Raw genomic sequence first — 19,117 nt, forward strand, 5'->3', positions numbered from 1 at the left:
GCTCCTTTCTCACACCAGCTATCCTGGCAAGAGCTATCAAAGGTACGGCCAAAAGCCACACTCGTCATGGGTTCTCTCCAAGAAGGCATATACTGACACTTCGGACATGAACGTGAACTCTGGTTTCACTGGTGAAGTCTAGACTCAGCATGGGCAGACGTCCTATGAGCAGGAAACACTGGGCATCTGACCTCTGTGGGTGAAGTCCGAGGGTAAGAATCTGCACAGAGGTGTGCAACCCTGTCCAGTACCAGTCCTTGGAAATCCTCTGTAAATGTCTTAATTTTGCCCACTCCTATACATCTAAACACAGACTCCTAAATTAAGAATCCAAATTTTGGGGCGCCTGGGTGGCTCTGTCGGCTAAGCGTCCGACTCTTGATTTCAGCTCAGGTCATGATCTCGGGGTTCTGGGATCGAGTCCCACATCAGGCTCCACGCTCAGTGCCAAGTTTGCTTGAGATTCTCTCTCTGCCCCTTCCATACCACTCGTTCTCCCTCCCTCTCTCTCAATAAATAAATAAAATCTTAAAATTAAAAAAAGAGAGAGAGAATCCAAACTTTAACCTCTGAGCTGTCAATATGTTTTGTGTACCTACCGAGCACCAGGGAGACTAGAGAACGGGCGGACACTCCTGAGCGCACGGGGCCTGCCCAATTACAAAGTGGTGTGACAAGGCCCCAGCTAAGGGCGTACAAAGCACAGCAGAGGCCCCACAGAGCATAGAGAGAACACGGGACCCAACCCCACCGCACGCTCAGCTGTACCGTCTGTGAAATAAAGACATCAACCTGGCCTACACCCAGAGCTGTCCCCAAGGCTGGAGTCCCAGAACTCAAGGCTGGAAGACACCTTAGCAGTAGGCATGAGGTGAGACCACAAAGGGGAGAGCACTCTGCAAAGTGAAAGTGCTCCGAAGAGGCAGAGGTTTGCCAGTGGTGGGGTCCACAACCCAGGCGGACCGCCAGGAGGAAGCGCCCTGCTGCTCCGAGGAAGGAAGAGAAGGCAGCGAGGTGGGCTCTGAAGCCCAGGGACCCAGTGAGGGCTGCAGGGTCCAGAGGGGAGGCTTCAGCCCACAGCAACACAAGCACCCTCCCTCCTCCCCAACCAGCCCCAGGGCCACCCCACTGCCACCCGGCCCAGCCCAGTCAGAGGATTCTCCCAGCTCTTCACGGCAATGCTGCTTTCTGCCCCGACAAGCTGGGTAGGTATGGCCCCTTCCTAAGTGGTTTTCAGAAAATTCATGATATTTCTAAGCTCAGTGGCAAAAGGAAGTGCTCAGTGATGCTGAGGTGCACTGAAAAGAACTGAACTGGGAACCAGAAAATCTGAGTTCTCATCCTGAATCTGCTTCTTTCATCTATGAAATTTGGGGAGCTCCTCAGCCCCCGTGTCCACATGGTCATAGTGAAGGTGCAAACCGTACCAGTTTTGTTTTGAAATAAACTCAAGCCACAGGTGGGTTATATCTGACATGCCCCGTGAGAAAGGCACCCCATGCTCCCAGCCATATGTCACAAAAGGGAAAACTCGAAGTACACATCAAATGAACAGCAGTTACTTATTAGGAAGCACAAAGTTCTCCTTTCCTTTAAACACTTCCCACGACCTTTTTTTTTTAATATTTTATTTTTATTTATTTGACACAGAGAGAGCACAAGCAAGGGGAGCAGGGAGAGGGAGAAGCAGGCTCCCTGAGCAGGGAGCCCGATGTGGGGCTCAACTGGGATCACGACCTGAGTCGAAGACAGATGCTTAACGACTGAGCCACCCAGGCGCTCCCCCCAAACTTAAATAGAAGTAATTTATTAATTCAACACTTACTGCATATCTACTACGTGCCAGATGTTAGAACAGAGTTAAAAACACTACTGCCATGTTCCTGAAGGAAGGAAAGAATACAAACCAAGCCCAGGCCATGGGGACGGGGGAGGGGCAGTGAGAAAGGCCCACCCAGAAGCTGGAGGGTGGGCAGCAGCGAGTGGACTAAACAGCTCTGGCTTCTGCTGTCTGAACTGTCCAGTTCCCATCAGCCAGCGCAGAGCCACAGGTGCAGGGGCCCAGGCTGGGCACTGACCAGTGGGAGCACGTTTCCAACACAGGTTTGATCATCAGAATTAAAAAAAAGAAAAGAAAAGAAAAGAAGGCAATTATGCCTTTTTATTTCTTTTATCCCTATTATTTTGAAAATGTCAAACCTAAAAAAAATTAAAAGAGGGGCGCCTGGGTGGCTGTCGGTTAAGCATCTGCTTTCACCTCAGGTCATTATCTTGGGGTCCTGGGATCGAGCCCTGTGTACAGGCTCTCTGCTCACCAGGGAGCCTGCTTCTTCCTCTCCCTCTCCATCTGTGCTCTCTCACTCTCTCTCAAATACATAAGATCTTTAAAAAAAGAGAAGAATAGTATGATTGCCATATACTCATTTAGATCTATCAATTGATAATTTTTTGCAAATATCAAGACACTTCACTCCTAAGCACTTTGGCATCAGGCTTTTTAAAAACATAAACACATGATCTTATAAATAAAAGCAGTCAGACTAAAATTAACTTTTATGTTGGAAAAAAGGGAGAAAAACACGTATACATAGACCATCTCTACAAGAAGTTACCTACCAAAAAGCAACTTAATTAAGTACAAAGGGAAGCCTGTGGGACAGGACATCGGCGGCAAATTCTGAGGGCTGTGTAACTAATTCTCAATTGTTCACATATTTTGGGGACAAGCCTGGAGACACAAAATCCACAGGCAACCCTAAAACCTCCTTTCAAGCAAGGGTTTCATTCTCCTTCAGCAGTAAACCTTTAACCAGAGCTGGCAGCAAACCAGGGCACTACAGTAGTTAAGCACGGGGCCAGCGAGGTATGGCAAGGGTACTGGGTTAGCCTGTGGGTATGGGCTGGCACAGGCCTGGAGCAGCCTCTCTGAAAAGGGCCAGCATGTGGGAGAGGTCTCTGTCTCTCCTCTTCCTGTGCTGGCGCCGGGCTTCAGGAGTGGCTACCAGTCAACGGGGAGCCCAGAGCAGGAGTGGGAACCAGGGAGGATGGCTCTGATTCCACACTGGATCATCAGTCCTGATTGACCAAGAGTTGCTTCTCTTGACAGGTAAACATTTGCCCTAAAATCAATTGCCAGTCAAGGTTTCATAATATTCAAGGGTATCTCGATTGTTCAAGAGCTCTTGTGAAATTCCCAAAATGTTTAAGGTCGCTTTCATTTAAAAAAAAAAAAAAAAGCCTGTGGTCTGTCTCATGAGACAGCCTGCCATAGTATCAAGCAAATGACAATAGGCATCGCTGTTCCTGAATCGGCTGGAAGCCACTGCTTTTAAAAAATCATGAAGACAAAAAAAAAAAAAATCCTAAAGACATTGGCTTGATGTTGAAAACTGAGAAGCAAACTCATGACCACTGTGAACCTGGGAAGTCCAAATAATTTGGAACATGACTGACATTAGGGCAAATGCTTTGGCACACGTCCAAAATGCTGAGGGGAACTGAACTGTGATCTCTACCCATCCTCCAGGTGGCAGAGAATAAAACAGAGTCCCAAAATTTTTTGTTAAAGACTGAATAACAGAATCAGAGGAGAGGAAGAGGTACAGCTGCCAGGACAGATTTGAATTTCAGCTAATCATCTGATTCCAGTATCATGCAATTTTCATCAAACCCGAGAATTCTCAGCAGCTGAGAAAGAACATGAGAGAGCATGAGAAGAGGCCAAGGAAGGCAATGAGGGGACGGAGCAGGGAAGCCAAGGAGGCCACGCCCAGGTGAGGCCAGAGCCCTGGGCCCCAGAGGAGGTGCACCCTGGGAACTGCCTCCCCTGCTGAGGGAGGGGCTCCTCCCCTCCCCTTGGACACAGGAGTCAGGCCTCAGATGAATTCTGCCTCCCGATGGACTCTCTCTCACTGCCCGCCCTTGCTAAAGCCAGGCTGGGCTCGAGTCTCAGGAGGGACCTGCCTGTCACCCAGGAAGAGGCCACCCAGCCACAGGGGCTTGGCTGTTTTCCAGGAGTGTTGGTGATGACAGGATGATCTCTGTACATTCTTTGGCCAGGTCCCCACCTGCAGCCAAGGGCAAGCCCTTCAAAGTGGCTGGGGCAAGGGCTGCAGCCAGAAACATGCCTGGACTACTCCAGAGGCCCCCCCCACTGGCTGGGTCCCCTGAATACCCAGCCCCGTGCAACTCCCGAGGCTGTGCTTGCCCAACACGAGGCAGCAGCACAGGCCCAACAGGCGCCCGGGCCTCCCAGCCACAGCCATGGACCTACAGCCCCTTCTACCACATTTCTGCGACGGTGCCACAGCAGAGGGAGTAAAACTATGGGTAGAGCCAGACACCGCAGGAGACAGCGCGATGAAGCCTATGAACCAAGAGACACAAGGCTCTCTGACCTGTCAGGGGCAGCTTCTTAAGGGTGTGGAAGGGAAAAAAAAAACAAAAGCCAGCTTAGACTCATAGGGAAACATAATCTGTGATTATAAATATTTCATGAGCAAAGAAAGTGGTACTGGTTGAGACACTGGGGTGGGGAGGGTGGACAGCAAATTAGATCCCAGTTTGCAAAGTGATAGGGCAGTTGGAAAAGCAGCAAGGCTGAGGCTATTCTGGGCTGTGTACTGGGAAGGCCTGCGTCACAGACTGAGAGCAGGCTCCGGCCACTCGGCTTTGCGGAAACCACAGCCTTCCAGTGGTCAGCAGAGAACACCTTGGGAGGGGTGTTTAAGCCCATGGAAGACCAGAGGAGGGGACAGCAAGGACAGTCATTTGAATGGACAGTCATTTGAATGACTCGGGTAAGCCTCAGAGTCAGCAGGTGCCTAGAAGAATTCGGCAGAGCGGCAGGACCCCGCACCCTCGTGAAAGGATCCACATGCTGTCTGCTGACTAAGGGCACAGGAAGGAGTGAGCCTGACCCCAGAAGGCAAGTGACCTGCAATGCAAGGGGGCAGCTCAGGAAAGAGCAAAGGCCCAGCCCCTGAGCAGGTGGTGCCTGGCTGGGAATCAGAATTCTGCCTTCCTTTCCAGAACAAGGATCTCTTCCCCCTGAACCTTTGAGAAGCACCCTGGAAAGCAGAGAGGTGAGGAGCTTGCTGAGTACCAGCTGCCGCAGCTGGAGAGACACTCACCACGGACAAAGCAGATCTGGTCTAGGTAGGAGTCCTCCTCCTCCTCCTCCTCGGCCACGGTCAGCCACTGCAGCAGAGCGGGCCAACCACAGACTCCAGCAGCCCTTCCGGAGGGCCGGAGGGAAAGGGACGTTAGCTCCTAAAGCACCCAGGTTCCCTTGAATCAAGCTTAGTCAGAGGAACCTGGGGCGAGGGAGAGGTGCCTGCCAACCGGGAAGACAGAAACCACTAGTCCTCGCTTCCTTGCAGTTAGGACTTGGCAGGCAACAGGCTGCGGGGTATACCCACTGACTTCAGGAAACTCAAATTCTCCTCTAGATCACAGCTAGACAATCAATTCACGGTGGAGAGGACTCATCAACCCCAAAAGTAAGACCCCATAATGTTGTGAGAAGACCCCTCAGTTGTAAGTCCCAGGATCTGACTTCAAGAACAGCTTTACCACCTATTAGTTTTAAGACCCTGTGAAATTACGTTACCTCGGAAACTCAGCATCCTCATCTAAAACACGGACCAGTGCCTGTCAAACCTAAGGCCTAGGAGGGACCCAAGAAGAGACAGACACATAAATACTTTCCAAACAGATACTAAGTGCCGCTCCAACTGAAGAGATCATTTACATCCAGCCACCTACTTGATACCTCTTGGCACCCCATCCAGAGGCCCCCAATGCTCCCTCCCCCACCCAGACCTCTCCTAGGGCCCCGGCCCCTCGATGCTTGGCAGGACCAACCATCCAGGCACAGAAGCCAGAAACCGGGGACCCATTCCTGCCCTTCCCCACCGTCTAAATGCACCGCCAAGCCCAGTGAACTGAGCCTCCTAAGGGCTTCTACTCCCCTCCGTCACCACCATCGCCACCCAACTCGTTGTCATCTTCACAGGGTCTGCCGCAAAGCCTATGCTACCCATTCTGGCCTCCCTTAGCCTCTGTCCACAGAGCAAATCTAAGCAGATCTCCTCTACCACCACCCCACCCCACATGCTCAATAGCGCACAACAGTATGCCGATGCCCTCAGGACAAGGAAAGCTGCCTGGGGCTGACAAGACCCTGCCCAGCCTGGCCCTGCCCCTCTCCTCCCCTCATCCTGCACCACGCTCCAGCTCACTCTCCCTGCTCCAACCATACTGGCTTTTTCAAGTCCCTGGTACGTATCCCATTCACTGCTGCCACAGGGTTTTTGCACATGCTCTTTCCTCTGCCTGGAGTATTTTTCCCTCCTCTCTTGCCTAACTAATGCCTATCCGTTTATTTTTGCTAAGGTATAAAGTACATAGTGTGCACTCGTGTGTGCAGCTCAATAATGCTTTCCAGATGTGTCCACTCCCATAACTCCCGCCCAGATCTAGACTGAGAACGTCTCCAACGCCCTTACGTTTCCCCTCTGCCCCTTTCCGGTCTGCACTCCTCCCCAGCCCCAGGTAACCAGTATGCTTCTATCACTTCTATCCACTCCTCAGAAAGCAGCTGATGAGACCCTTTCTCGGGCAAGCGGCCTCCAATCCCGCAGACAGAAGCCTAAACCCGCGATCCCAGGCACTCTCCCACCTGAGGCTCCGCATCCGAGCACTTAGGCGATCTGTGTCGATTCTCCCTGGGAACACTGCAAGCTCCGTGAGGGCAAGGACCTCATCTACTCGCACTCTCCGCTGTTCTTCGGGGCTGGCGCATGCAGGGTAATAACAACAGAAATTAGCCAGTACCTCCTGAGTGCTTATTATTGCCAGGCACTTCGAGGTAACTACCTCACGGAATTCTCCCACCATTCCTACCAAGTAGGTGCCATTACATCTACATCCCCATTTTACAGAGGAGGAAACTGAGGGACAGAGAAGTTAAAAAACTTGCCCCAAGTCAGGAAGCGGTAAGTGGTGGTCAGGATTCACACGCAGGCAGTCTGGCTACAGAGCCTGTGCTCTTGATCATTATGCTACCCTGCCGCTCGGAGGCCGCGGGAACAGACAAGGAGTGTGTGCCCAGGATATTACGAATGAGTAAATGAATGGATTTATAGAAGAGATGAGGAGAGCTCATTCAAGGAACTGAGGGAGCCCCCAAGTCTCCCCCAGATCAACAAATAAATGGACTCACCTGCACAGGCCCAAGATCAGGTCATCTGCCAAAGAGACAGGCTCACCCGTCTCCCCAGCCGTCACGGGAAGAAGCTCGCTGCTCCTGAACACACGGGAGTGTCCTGGGCCCTGGCTGAGGGTTCTAGTGAAGCCTGAAGGCAATGTTCCACTAGACGAAACAAGTCCCTCTGCCCTTACTCATGCTAACCTGTGACCTTCCTAACCATTTAATATCTCGGGCCACCTGACACAGAAAGAGGATACTTTGAATGGCAAAACAATTAACATAAAAAACAAAAAAGCTTGCCTGGTTAGAAAGTGACTGAGTCCAACTGTACGCCTGTGAATTAGCATTTGGTCTGTACCTCCATTTTCCAGAGCTTGATAATCCCGGATGAGCTCATAGGCTATCTCATGCCATCTGTGTGACCAGACAAAGGTAGGTCACCTTTTAACTGCTTCAGTGACATTTACCTCATGACCACATCCCAAAAAGCTCAGGAGGAAACATACAGGAAGAGGTTTATTATTTCACAGGACACTGTTCCCCGCCATGGGGCCGCAAGCTCCCTCCCATGAGTCCCAGGGCAGCCGGCGGCCTGAGCCCTGCTCACACAAAGCTCTGAGCAATGGCCAACACCTTGGAAAATTCGCCTTCCCTCTGGCGTAGGCTGGTGGGGATGGGTATCTTAATTCGGGTCCCCACAGGGTTCCCATTGTCCTCGATGAGGACCACATTGTTGGAGTCAAACCTGGGGGTCATCCGGGGACCGGGCATGCGATGCCCCACAATGAGTGCCTTTTTCTTCTGTCCCTTGATGGCCAGCAGTACCCGGTCGCCCACCTTGCCCACCCCATTCTTGGTATAGACGTGGATGCAACAAGGAGGCCGATGGTATGGGGTATTCCCCAGGGCGCTGTTGTCCACCACACGGACCCGCGTCATCTTCTGAATTGCACCGAGGCTCCCAGTGGTGCTGGGGAAAGAGAAAAAAAGTCTGAGGTCTGTATTCTCCTGGTCAGGGTGCAGACGCCTCTGAGGGCAAGGCCTGGGAGAGATCACACGATAGCAACAACACGCTGAACTGAGCAAAACCCAGGGCCCTGACCGAAAGTCAGGTGCCCAAGACAGCTTCCTCACAGTCAAAAGCTTCTGCTGGTGGGTCAACATCTCACTTTGGAGGGGTTTTAAAGAGAACCCAATTTTCTGTTACAACGAACTCCATGGTAGCTTAACTGAAAGCCTTTGGTATCCAAAAGAACTCTGAGGATTAAGGGACTATTTTACAGTCCAGGCCTCACCCATTGCCTAGCCTGTAAAACCTGCTCCCCCAGAATGATTCCAAGATTTCCCATCTATGTGTCGCTGGGAACCAGATGATATGTGTGAGTAGGTTTGCTAAGGGAGTCCCCTGACATAACAGAAACCAGAAAGAAGTCAAGGTAACGATCTTGTGTTTCAGTGCATTTTTCCCCACTAGATTGTAATTTTTTTTAAGAGTACCTATTAAAGGCAGATAAGCTATTATTAAGCAGTCTGATAACAACAGGATTTTTTTTTTTTTAATGTAAAGTCCTGGGCCTTTTTTTTTTTTTTTTTTTTTTTAAGATCTTATTTATTTACTTAAGAGAGACAGTGAGAGAGAGAGAGAAAGCACAAGCAGGGGGAGCGGCAGAGGGAGAAGCAAGCTCCCCACTGAGCAGGGAGCCCAATGAGGGGCTTGATCCCAGGACCCCAGGATCATTACTTGAGCCGAAGGCAGACGCTTAATTGACTGAGCCACCCAGGCGCCCAACAGTGGGATTTCTATTTTCCTGATGCCAGCACCTTAAGTGCTATTCTCCAGGGTAACCCTAGGCTCTCCCTTCGCATTCTGCATGCCTACACTGGGGCAATTTTATTGATTCCCTTTGCTTCCAACTAGTAAATTCCATCTCCAGCCTCACTTCTCTCCTGTATTCTAGTCCTGTATTTCCACTCTAAGCTCCCCACAACATGAGCCACTGATACACTAGGTCCCACACGGACCTCATCATCTTCCCTTGCAAACCTCCCCATGCTGCTGCATTTCTTATTTAGATAATGGCCTCTCCAGCTCCCAAGCCATAAATCTCTCTCCATCAACTGCCTTGGCTGCCAAGTCCTACTGATACCACCTGTGAAGCCCCTCTGTCCTCTCCCTCCACCCCCGCCCACACTTCCTCAGTTCGGCAGCTTTCTCTCTTACACCAAGACTGTTACAATAGTGTGCGAACTGGTTCCGTATGCCTCAAGTTGCCAGCCAAGAGCTCTCTTTTAGAACATAAAAGTGAGACCACTCCCCTTAGAACTGTTCAGTGGTCCCCCACTGTCTACGCTGTCAATAACCTGGCCCCCACTTACCTACTATCTGAGGGCCACAATCTCTTACCACTGATCAGAGTGGTCTGTGCCCTCCAGACACGCCACACCTCTCGGCCCTCCCCAGAGGCCTGGACGGGGCCTGCTCCCACTTCCCTTCTGGGAAGGCCGCCTCTGCTCTCCCTTCCTCCTCCTCCATTAGCAGCTCCTGTCTCAAGCCATCCAAAGCACCGTAAAAACCTCTATTATTATACTGGTCACATTTCCTCGGAGTTATTTGTTTCCAAGTTTGCTCCTGTGGCCAACTGTGAAGACTCTTTCAGGACAGGAAGCAATTCTTATTCATCTATGACCAACCCTAGGCGCAGTGCTCAGTAACCGCCAGGGAGTGACAATAACGCACCCCGTGCTCTGTGTCCTGGCTTAGCATCTAAAAAGAGGGGAGGCTGTCACACTTTTATCATGCATGAGTTTTGGTTATATGCATGTAACATTTTGAAAAGAGATTCTGTTTTTAAAAGAGAAGGTTTTCATGCACGGGAGGGAATGATGGGGTTGAGAGACGCTGGAGTCACTGCAAGAATCCAGCAAGGACTGAGCTTCTTCCTCTACTGCAGGCCACTTCCTACCCCACCGCCAACAGCAAGGTCACGTCCTTACCAATCCTCTTATCCAACCTGACCAAAGCATTCAGCTTTCCCACATGCCAAGCCCACCTCCCTTTCTAGTCACCCAACAACACCCAGCCCTGATGAGAGGCTTACTCAGACACAGCTTCAAGAACCGAATGGGAAAGTTACCTGAAACGGCGCTGGCTGAGCGCTCTCCTTGCATGGGCGAAGGGGCCCCAGAGCCCAGCACAGAAAGCCATGGCAAATCCTGCAGAAAAAGAGGGGAAAGGGTTTACTTCTAAGTCAGTGCCCTTACTCAGAGCCAGCCTGCCGGGGACTTGTGTGGGAGATGGTACTTCTAGCATAAGATCATTAGTCACTAAATATAAATCTTAGTGGTTAAAAGATACGCAGATGATTAGATGGAACTCCAGCGACAGTTCTGCTGATTCATATTCTAACTGGGGTCAGAGAGCCGGCACGGCCCGCAGCCGCTCTTGCTATAATACAACAGCACGGAGGCTGCCTTCCTGGTGACATCACTTCCACAGGCAGGAAGCAAGCAGGAGTCCTCCAGTACACACCCGACCAGGGACCCCTCCCCAAGTCCTCCACAGAGGAAAGCCTGCACGCTGGTGCTGCTGGTGACGCTTGGGAGCCTCCTGAGACCAGAGCTTTCACTCCCTGCAGGTAGACTACCTGAGCAACTGCCACATTGTCACCACGTCACCTTTCCCCAAATAAAGGAGCCAGAACACCTGGGCAGCTCAGGGCTAGCCAAGTAGGGCCAAAGGATGCTCCTGCCAAGTCACCGACCAACGCCTCTACTTGGGTCAGTCTCCCAAACAACAGTATTACACAGAAAACCTACCTGCCCACACTACAGCCGAGAGCGGAATTTGGGAGAGCAAGCTGGAGGTAGAAGAAAACACACTGACCCAACGCCAGGGCCTCCAACTTGCAGAACCCCAACCCTGCGGCTCCCTAGCACCAACAAATATGGCAACCCCAGCGGCCTACAACACCCGGGCATCAGTTAGGGGCATGTCGAAGAAAACCCCACAGCCAGCTGGCAATTCCAGGGGCAAGACACGCCTGTCCTATCCAAATGTTTGGCTGCAGAGGGCCTCATGGAGAAATCTGCTGAGAAAGACCTCTACCCCTGCAGTATTTACACACAGCCTTCCCTCACGTAAGTTCAAAGCACCTCAGATAAGATTTTATTTAATAAGAGTGGGAGGGGGAGCCATTATTTACTTCCAAAGAAATATCCAGACACACCAAAAATGCTTATTAAAAACAATTTAGACTCAAATCATAAGCTTAGTCTCCAGCCTTTTCCTTAAGACAACCCAGGAAGCAGTGGCCAAAAATAATCAGAAAATTAAATGAAAAGAAGGCAGCGACCTTATAGAACTATTAACATCTGACACACCGAATCAAAGACTATCAGATGAGGCCAGCTTTACCTTTCTAGCCAAAGCCAGGTGACCCTGGACAAAGAACTCTGAGCTTCGGTTTCCCCATCTGCAACGTCTACTCCCAGCTGCTCATGGGATAGGCCGAGCGAAGCACAGAGCACAGTGCCCGGTACTCAGTACCTACTGGCTGTCTCTGTCACCATCGTTGTCGCCCATCCCATCACACCTCCTCTCACAGATGAGGAAACGGAGAGACAGAGAGACGGCTAGCCACGTGCAGACCCAGAACCAGAACTGGGCCTGGCCTTGGCCCAAGGGTCTTCCCCCACACCCTACAGCTTCACCCGCCATACAAAGCTCACGTCTCACAGGGGAGCTGAGGGTGAGAAGCAGCTTTAAGGGTCATCTGGTCTGCTTCTGTTTTCTTTATGAAAATTTAGCCCTATAGTTAACACATCAGGCACTAGACTAAGTACTTTACGTTACCACCTCATTTAAGCCTCCCAAAAACCTCTATGAAACAGGCATTAGTATTAGCCTCATTTTACACATGAAGAGTAATTCTCTAACTGGCGAGGTTAGGGAATTCGCCCACGGTCACACAGCCAAGAGTGACAAAGTTGAAATTTGTTCCCCAGGAATTGGCTTCCTGAACCCATGCTTTTACTCAACAGTTAACATGGCTTAACTTTAAATATTAATATTTTTCCAACTGTGAAATCATCCTTGTTCCATCACTGATAATCACAGACACATTTTTCTCATGCCCAACTTAATGCTTGCTGAATCAACTGAAACGTATAAACACCAGGTGAAAATTACTCACTTTAATCCAATTTAAGTTTTGAGGACAATGTGTAGTGTAGGTGGCAGAAGAGCTCCACACTCTGAGCAATAACTGAAGATTGGCCTTAAGGGGAGAAGAAAAAAAAAAAGGTCTCTGAAAAGCAGTCGGTCTGGTCCAGGCTGCAGTGACCTCCGATCTCAGCCAAGCTTTCCCATCTGACGCTGGCGGGGCCCTTGTTCTCATTCCCTGGGAGAAAAGAGGCTCCTCAGCGCCTCCACAGAACCCTCAAGATTAGCCCAGCACCACCCACCCACATTCCCTCTCCTGAGAACTGCAACACCCTGCCTCTCCACACTGCACCTCTTCCTCAGTAACACTTACGTTAGCCAAGGACTGCCGAAGTGCTGGGGGCTTCCCAGAACTTTCCCGACTTGGTACAACAAACCCACGATTCAAGGCACCTCTCTCAAATCTGCTGGGCAGCCTGGGCACAAACCCAAACCCAGACCTCCTCTCCGTGCCTTGTTCACAAGCCACCCCCACAACCTATGCCCGTCTCTGCCCGGCTAAACCTGACCCAGCGCCAAATGCGTCTTCCCCAGGAAGCCTTGTGTAAAACTGCAGCATCACCTGCTACCCCTCCTGCACACTGAGGACATCTGGGGAGTCCGCGCTGGGGGAGCTCTCACAGCTCCAACGTTCACCATCCAAACTCAGTCAACTGCATACATTTGGATACTTTTTTTCAGAAAAGGCTGAAAACCCTTAACATTCTAGTTCTTTTTTTTTTCTTTTAATTATTTATTCATTTGACAGAGACAGCCAGCGAGAGAGGGAACACAAGCAGGGGGAGTGGGAGAGGAAGAAGCAGGCTCCCAGCGGAGGAGCCTGATGTGGGGCTCGATCCCAGGACCCTGGAATCACGCCCTGAGCCAAAGGCAGATGCTTAACAACTGAGCCACCCAGGCGCCCCCATTCTAGTTCTTGCTACTCACTCTCCAAAACTCAGGAGCCAGAGGTCTTGGTAACATGCCATCTGAACTCAGACCGGAATTCAGAGATCATAGAGACTCAGATCATGAGGATTATGTGTACTGCCATCAGGCACAGGAGTAATACATTCACATCTCCAGGAGGTACTTCCATTTTCACAAGACAAGGTCCAATCCAGACTTTCCACTAGCTCTTTAGCGGATCTGATAGTGATCTCCACACCCAAAGGACTTGAGACATCAAATGGACAGCAGTGAGCATTCCCATGAACACAAAAGCACCAAATATATTCACTTACTATATGCATATCCCTTATTTCTTTAAATAAATAAATAATCAATCTGTGGTCCCCTCCACTCCCACCCCAGCAGGTCTTGAGAGAGTAGGAATGCAAAAAATATTTGCGGAATAAAATAAATGAGGTAGCCAACAGAAAAACAGATTCCCCTCACCCATGGCTCTACACAGACGGAGAGCCAGACCGCGTAGAGCTCTTATGCGTGCATGAGGAAGCAGGGCATCACAGGCACACATGCTTTAGGAGAACCATGATGCCAGTCCTGGGGGATTAGCCCTTGCCATGCTTACAAGCCCCTGGAATCATCTCCTGGGCCTGGTGCCGACAATGCCCACTGTGGAAAAGCACCTCATCCCACCACTAAATAACTGGTTTGGAGCAGGCCAGAGTAGTGGAAGCAGCAATTTACTTCAAAGCAACTCCAATCGACCTTGATGCTATTTCCCAGCACAAATCCATCAGCAGACGCAGGCCCTGATTCACTCTAGGGCAGTCTAGATATAATGCTGTTTCACAAGCAGTGTCATTCTGAGTCTCCTGTTTGCCCAGGAAGCTAACCCCAATGGTATTTCCTCCTCCACAGCACTCTCACTCAGAGGCCAGGTATTCTGTAAACTCCAGTGCCAGCGATGGCTTTTCATGCCACTTCCTGGTCAGCACCAAGTACTGCCCTCCAGGTTTAGGATATGAATCACAGGGGCGCCTGGGTAGCGCAGTCGTTAAGCGTCTGCCTTCGGCTCAGGGTGTGATCCCGGCATTCCGGGATCGAGCCCCACATCAGGCTCTTCCGCTATGAGCCTGCTTCTTCCTCTCCCACTCCCCCTGCTTGTGTTCCCTCTCTCGCTGGCTGTCTCTCTGTCACATAAATAAATAAAATCTTTAAAAAAAAAAAAAAAAAGGATATGAATCACAACCTCTCCGGACAGGGGGAAGGGGAAGCAAGAGAAGGAAGGAGGGAGGAGGGAATGAAAGAGAGAAATCACTGAATACAATCCAAGAATTGTGCTCATTTTCCATCCTGGTTTAGCTTTAAGATCTCCCTTCTGTTTTGAAGGCCAGGGAGGGCCGTAAGCGTCAGGGACACACAGGTGAGTCTTTTACTTGACATCACCTTATAGGTCCCACTGGAAATACACTCGGTGAGGGCAGGGACCAGGCCTGCACTGCTCAGCGCTGCACACTCAGAGGGTTCAGTGCAATGCACATGAATCGAGTTTACTAAGTATCTGTTAAATGAAAACAATTCAATCTGCAATTACAATTCATGCTTCAGTTCGAGAGAGGCTCCATGCTGGGGGGTTGGTGGTCTTTCTTGTGTCCTTCACTCAGGCTCCTAGTGACTTGGGGAAGCCTCTTAGACACAGGGAACTCGTGTTTAATGAATTTTAATAAACAGAGACTGAGCTGGAAAAGCAGACAGAGTCTATACCGCTGGCGCTTTGTAGAAAGCAGGAATGTACCACTACTTGAGCAAGAGTCAGCCAAATGGTATACTTAGTATCACTGTTTCCACCTAAACAATTTCCATCTTTAAGTGCCTGATGTGTTATGTACATTTAAAGGCCTCTCGAGGCACCTGGGTGGCTCAGTCCACTTCTCCCTCTGCCTCTCCCCGTGGCTTGTGCTCTCTCTCCCTCATTCTGTCTCTCTCTCAAATATATAAATAAATAAAATCTTTAAAAAAAATTAAAAATAGGGACGCCTGAGTGGCTCAGTTGTTAAGCATCTGCCTTCAGCTCAGGTCGTGATCCCAGGGTCCTGCGATCGTCAGGCTCCCCGCTCCATGGGGAGCCTGCTTCTCCCTCTCCCATCTCTCCTGCTTGTGTTCCCTCTCTTGCTGTCTCTCTCTGTCAAATAAATATTTAAAATATAAAAAATAAAGGCCTTGCAAGGGGATGGGCTCCAAAGAAACAAACAAAAAAAAAAATCAAAAGTTCAGCACAATCACAAAGGCATGTTCAAAGGACGTTGTCAGTAACTGAAAAGAGATGCCATACAAATGCAGGGCCCAGTCACAAAACGGAAAAACACCTAGGGTAAGGATAGAAGTGTCCTTCTTAATTAAAGCAGAGAAAAGCAGAAACCTACCAGCTTCCAGGATTCAAAAAAGGCACTCCCCAACCCTCTGCCCTATCATGCAGACATAGCCCCTCCCATCTCCTGCAGGTATTGCCCCAATCTTTCTGTACCAATAAGTACTCTTATTGGTTGCTTAAAAACTCATTACTGTTTTATTGTACAATTAGTCTCTTTTAGGAAGTTTTGTGGGTTTTTAACCTCACACAAGTAGAACACGTTACAATTCTCAGAGTACTCTCATAGATCGTTTTGTTGGATGACTCCCTACTTTTTCTTTTTTTTTTTAAGATTTCATTTTTAAGTAATCTCTCCACCCAACGTGGGGCTCAAACTCACAACTCGGAGATCAAGAGTTGCATGCTCTACTGACTGAGCCAACCAGGCACCTCCGATGATTCCCTCGTGAGCACCCAACGGAAACCTATAGACAAATAACAAAGAACAACAGTCTGCAAGGGGTTGAATCTGCTAAGGGTTTTGAATAATTCTGGGGGCTCAATAAAGTACCATTTTGCAGATGAAGAAATGAAGTCCAAAATGCTAAGCAACTTGTTGACTGTCCAAGGTCAGAACTCTGTTTCTATTGCACCTACACAGATAACATGGCTGCTTTAACCACTAATAAACTTCACAGAAACACTCATGCCATGCAGAGCGTAAGCACTCCTTCTCCTCTGTCGAATCTTTTAAAACTCAGGAATTAAAAAGCTGTCTTTTTTTTTTAATTAAATTTTACTTAGTTAACAGTGCAATATAGGTTTCTGGAGTTGAATTCAGTGACTCATCATTTACATACAACACCCAGTGCTCATCACCAGTGCCGTCTTGAATACCCATCTAGCCAATCCCCCACCCACCTAAAAAGCTTTTAAAAAAAATTTTATTTATTTTAGATTTTTAGAGAGAGAGTGTGCATGCGCGAGTGAGGGGAAGGGGAAGAGGGAGAGAATCTCAAGCAGGTCCCCCCTCCCCCGCTGAGCAAGGGGCCCCATATAGGGTTAGATTCCAGGACCCCAAGATCTCGTGCCCTAGAGCCAAAACCAAGAGTCCGACGCTTAACTGACTGAGCCATCCAGGTGACCCTGTCTTTTCAACAAATATCTGTACGACACCCAGCCCAGCCTAGGACCAAAGCTGAAGCTGATCTGATTCACCTGCCAAGGTGTCAGTTTTCACAGCATCACTGTCAATAAGCAAAGCACTGGGTGTTATACGCAACTAATGAATCATCGAACTTTACATCGGAAACCGGGGATGTACTGTATGGTGACTAACATAATATAATAAAAAAATCATTAAAAAAAAAAATAAGCAAAGCATCCCTCCACGGCACAGCGGGCTCTTTCTACCAAGTCCACCAGTGAGGACCCCATTTCTCAATTTGATTCACAAAGATAAATGTTTCCAGGGTTCTTGTCCCATGCTTGTTTGTTTATTTACCTTATGCTCCACTTGGTTACAAAAGTATTTAAAATAGTGGTTCCTTAATATACACGTCAATTCTCAATTATTCAAATTGGCTTTTCAACGTGTGGATTTTATCTATCCTGGCTTTGCTCCCCCTCCATCCCTACCTCACAGGTGTGCAAACAGCTACAGTCCCAGAAATAAGTCTGTAACAATCTTGATATGGTCAAACTCAGAAAAACTGTACAAGGCAAAGTTAACTTCCACTTAATCACGTACACATTTCCTTCCCATTAGCACCTCTACTGGGCCACTGGCAAGGAGCCAGGTTTATGGAGCTGTCAGTTGGGCATGCGGGCAATAGAGAACGAAAATCCTAAGGGAGCCCCTGGACTCAAAGACAGGATGCTGCTGACATTCTCTGGGACCTCAGTAACTCTCTGTGAAGCAGGGGTCCAAGGGAAGAGCAAAGAGGCATGCAAATGAAAATGCTTTGGCTTCCCTCATGAAAGGGGCTGTCTTCCAGTGGGGAATCCCTCTCTGAACTAACCAGTAGGTACCAGGTCTGCAGCATAAGCAGTTTCCCAGATGTTGACCGGGGAGAAAAGCCTGACTCACTGATTCTCAGGGCAGCACCATGGGTGTGTCTTTAAAGATCCCTCAATCTTGAGGCACCTGGGTGGCTCAGTCAGTTAAGCATCTGTTTTTGACTCAGGTCATGATCCTGGAGTCCCAGGATCCAGCTCCCCTCTAACCCCCATGCATCCGAATCCAGCTCCCTACTCAGCGGGGAGCCTGCTTCTCCCTCCCCCTCTGCCCCTCCCCCCTGCTTGTGCTCTCTCACTCACTCTCTCTCAAATAAATAAATAAAATCTTTAAAAATAAATAAATAGGGGTGCCTGGGTAGCGCAGTTGTTAAAGTGTCTGCCTTTGGCTCAGGGCATGATCCTGCTCCTCCGCTGGGAGCCTGCTTCTTCCTCTCCCACTCCCCCTGCTGTGTTCCCTCTCGCTGGCTGTCTCTCTGTCACATAAATAAATAAAATCTTTAAAATTTTTTTTAAAAATAAATAAATAAAAATAAAGATCCCTCTTCTCTCATCTATGGAACATAAGAACTAGGAAGATCGGTAGGGGAAGAAAGGGATAAAGAAAGAGGGGGTAATCAGAAGGGGGAATGAAACATGAGAGACTATGGACTATGAGAAACAAACTGAGGGCCTCAGAGGGGAGGGGGGCGGAGGAATGGGATAGACCAGTGATGGGTAGTAAGGAGGGCACGTATTGCATGGTGCACTGGGTGTTATACACAACTAATGAATCATCGAGCTTTACATCGGAAACCGGGGATGTACTGTATGGTGACTAACATAATATAATAAAAAATCATTAATTAAATAATAATAAAAAATAAAAAAATAAAAAATAAATAAAGATCCCTCACTCCTAAAAGTGTTTTTCACAGGTTAAAGTAGACATGGAGAAGTGCTTCTTCCCTTTTCTAAAGACACAAATGATTTTTAGAAAGCTTTTGACAGGGGGACTTTCCCACTGAGTTGTGCTTCACTAATACATAAGCCACCTGCTGCCTTTTCAAACAAGAACGTATACTGTCTGACCCAGAGCAACACTGCTGGACTCTGAATCAGTCCTTTCGTACAAACCTGCTGTCATTGCTAACACACATGTACGATCGCACCAGGGTGAGCTACAACCCAAAACCAGCAGCCTCTAAAATAAAAGCTAACTTGTAACTTGATTTTTGAGACCATCAAAAAGAGACCTTTGGAGGCCCCAAGTCCCCCCAGAGCCATAAGAACTATCCAAGTAACAAAAACAATAGGAAAATCCATGTTATGTGGGTCCCCCAACACAAAAATGGGACAAGATAGGCTTAAAAGAACTCTTACATCGTCTAAGATTCTAAATGTTGAGGCGAGTCTAAATAATCACGTTCAGTGCCCAACAGAGTGCCAC

At 49.0% G+C, this 19,117-nt stretch overlaps 1 protein-coding gene across 5 annotated transcripts in view; it reads right to left on the reverse strand.

Annotated features, from left to right (window-relative positions):
- Nucleotides 1-19,117, reverse strand: part of MRPL14 (mitochondrial ribosomal protein L14) — a 38,272-nt gene that overhangs the window by 17,008 nt on the left and 2,147 nt on the right. For 3 of the 5 annotated variants that reach the window (XR_008956198.1, XR_008956197.1, XR_008956199.1), the window contains exons 2-3: nt 10,348-10,426; nt 5,133-8,183 (exon numbers count right to left, since the gene is read on the reverse strand). Coding sequence is in view for 1 of the 5 variants with exons in the window: in XM_026507354.4 (XP_026363139.1) it covers nt 7,817-8,183; nt 10,348-10,418 (438 nt within the window). In the remaining 4 variants the exon portion in view is untranslated. Of the gene's footprint in view, nt 1-5,132; nt 8,184-10,347; nt 10,427-12,405; nt 12,490-19,117 lie in introns of those variants that run through there. The other 2 variants (XR_008956200.1, XM_026507354.4) reach the window with 2 other exon arrangements.

The sequence above is a fragment of the Ursus arctos genome, unplaced genomic scaffold (assembly GCF_023065955.2).
Source record: "Ursus arctos isolate Adak ecotype North America unplaced genomic scaffold, UrsArc2.0 scaffold_29, whole genome shotgun sequence".
Classification (NCBI taxonomy): Eukaryota; Metazoa; Chordata; class Mammalia; order Carnivora; family Ursidae; genus Ursus; species Ursus arctos.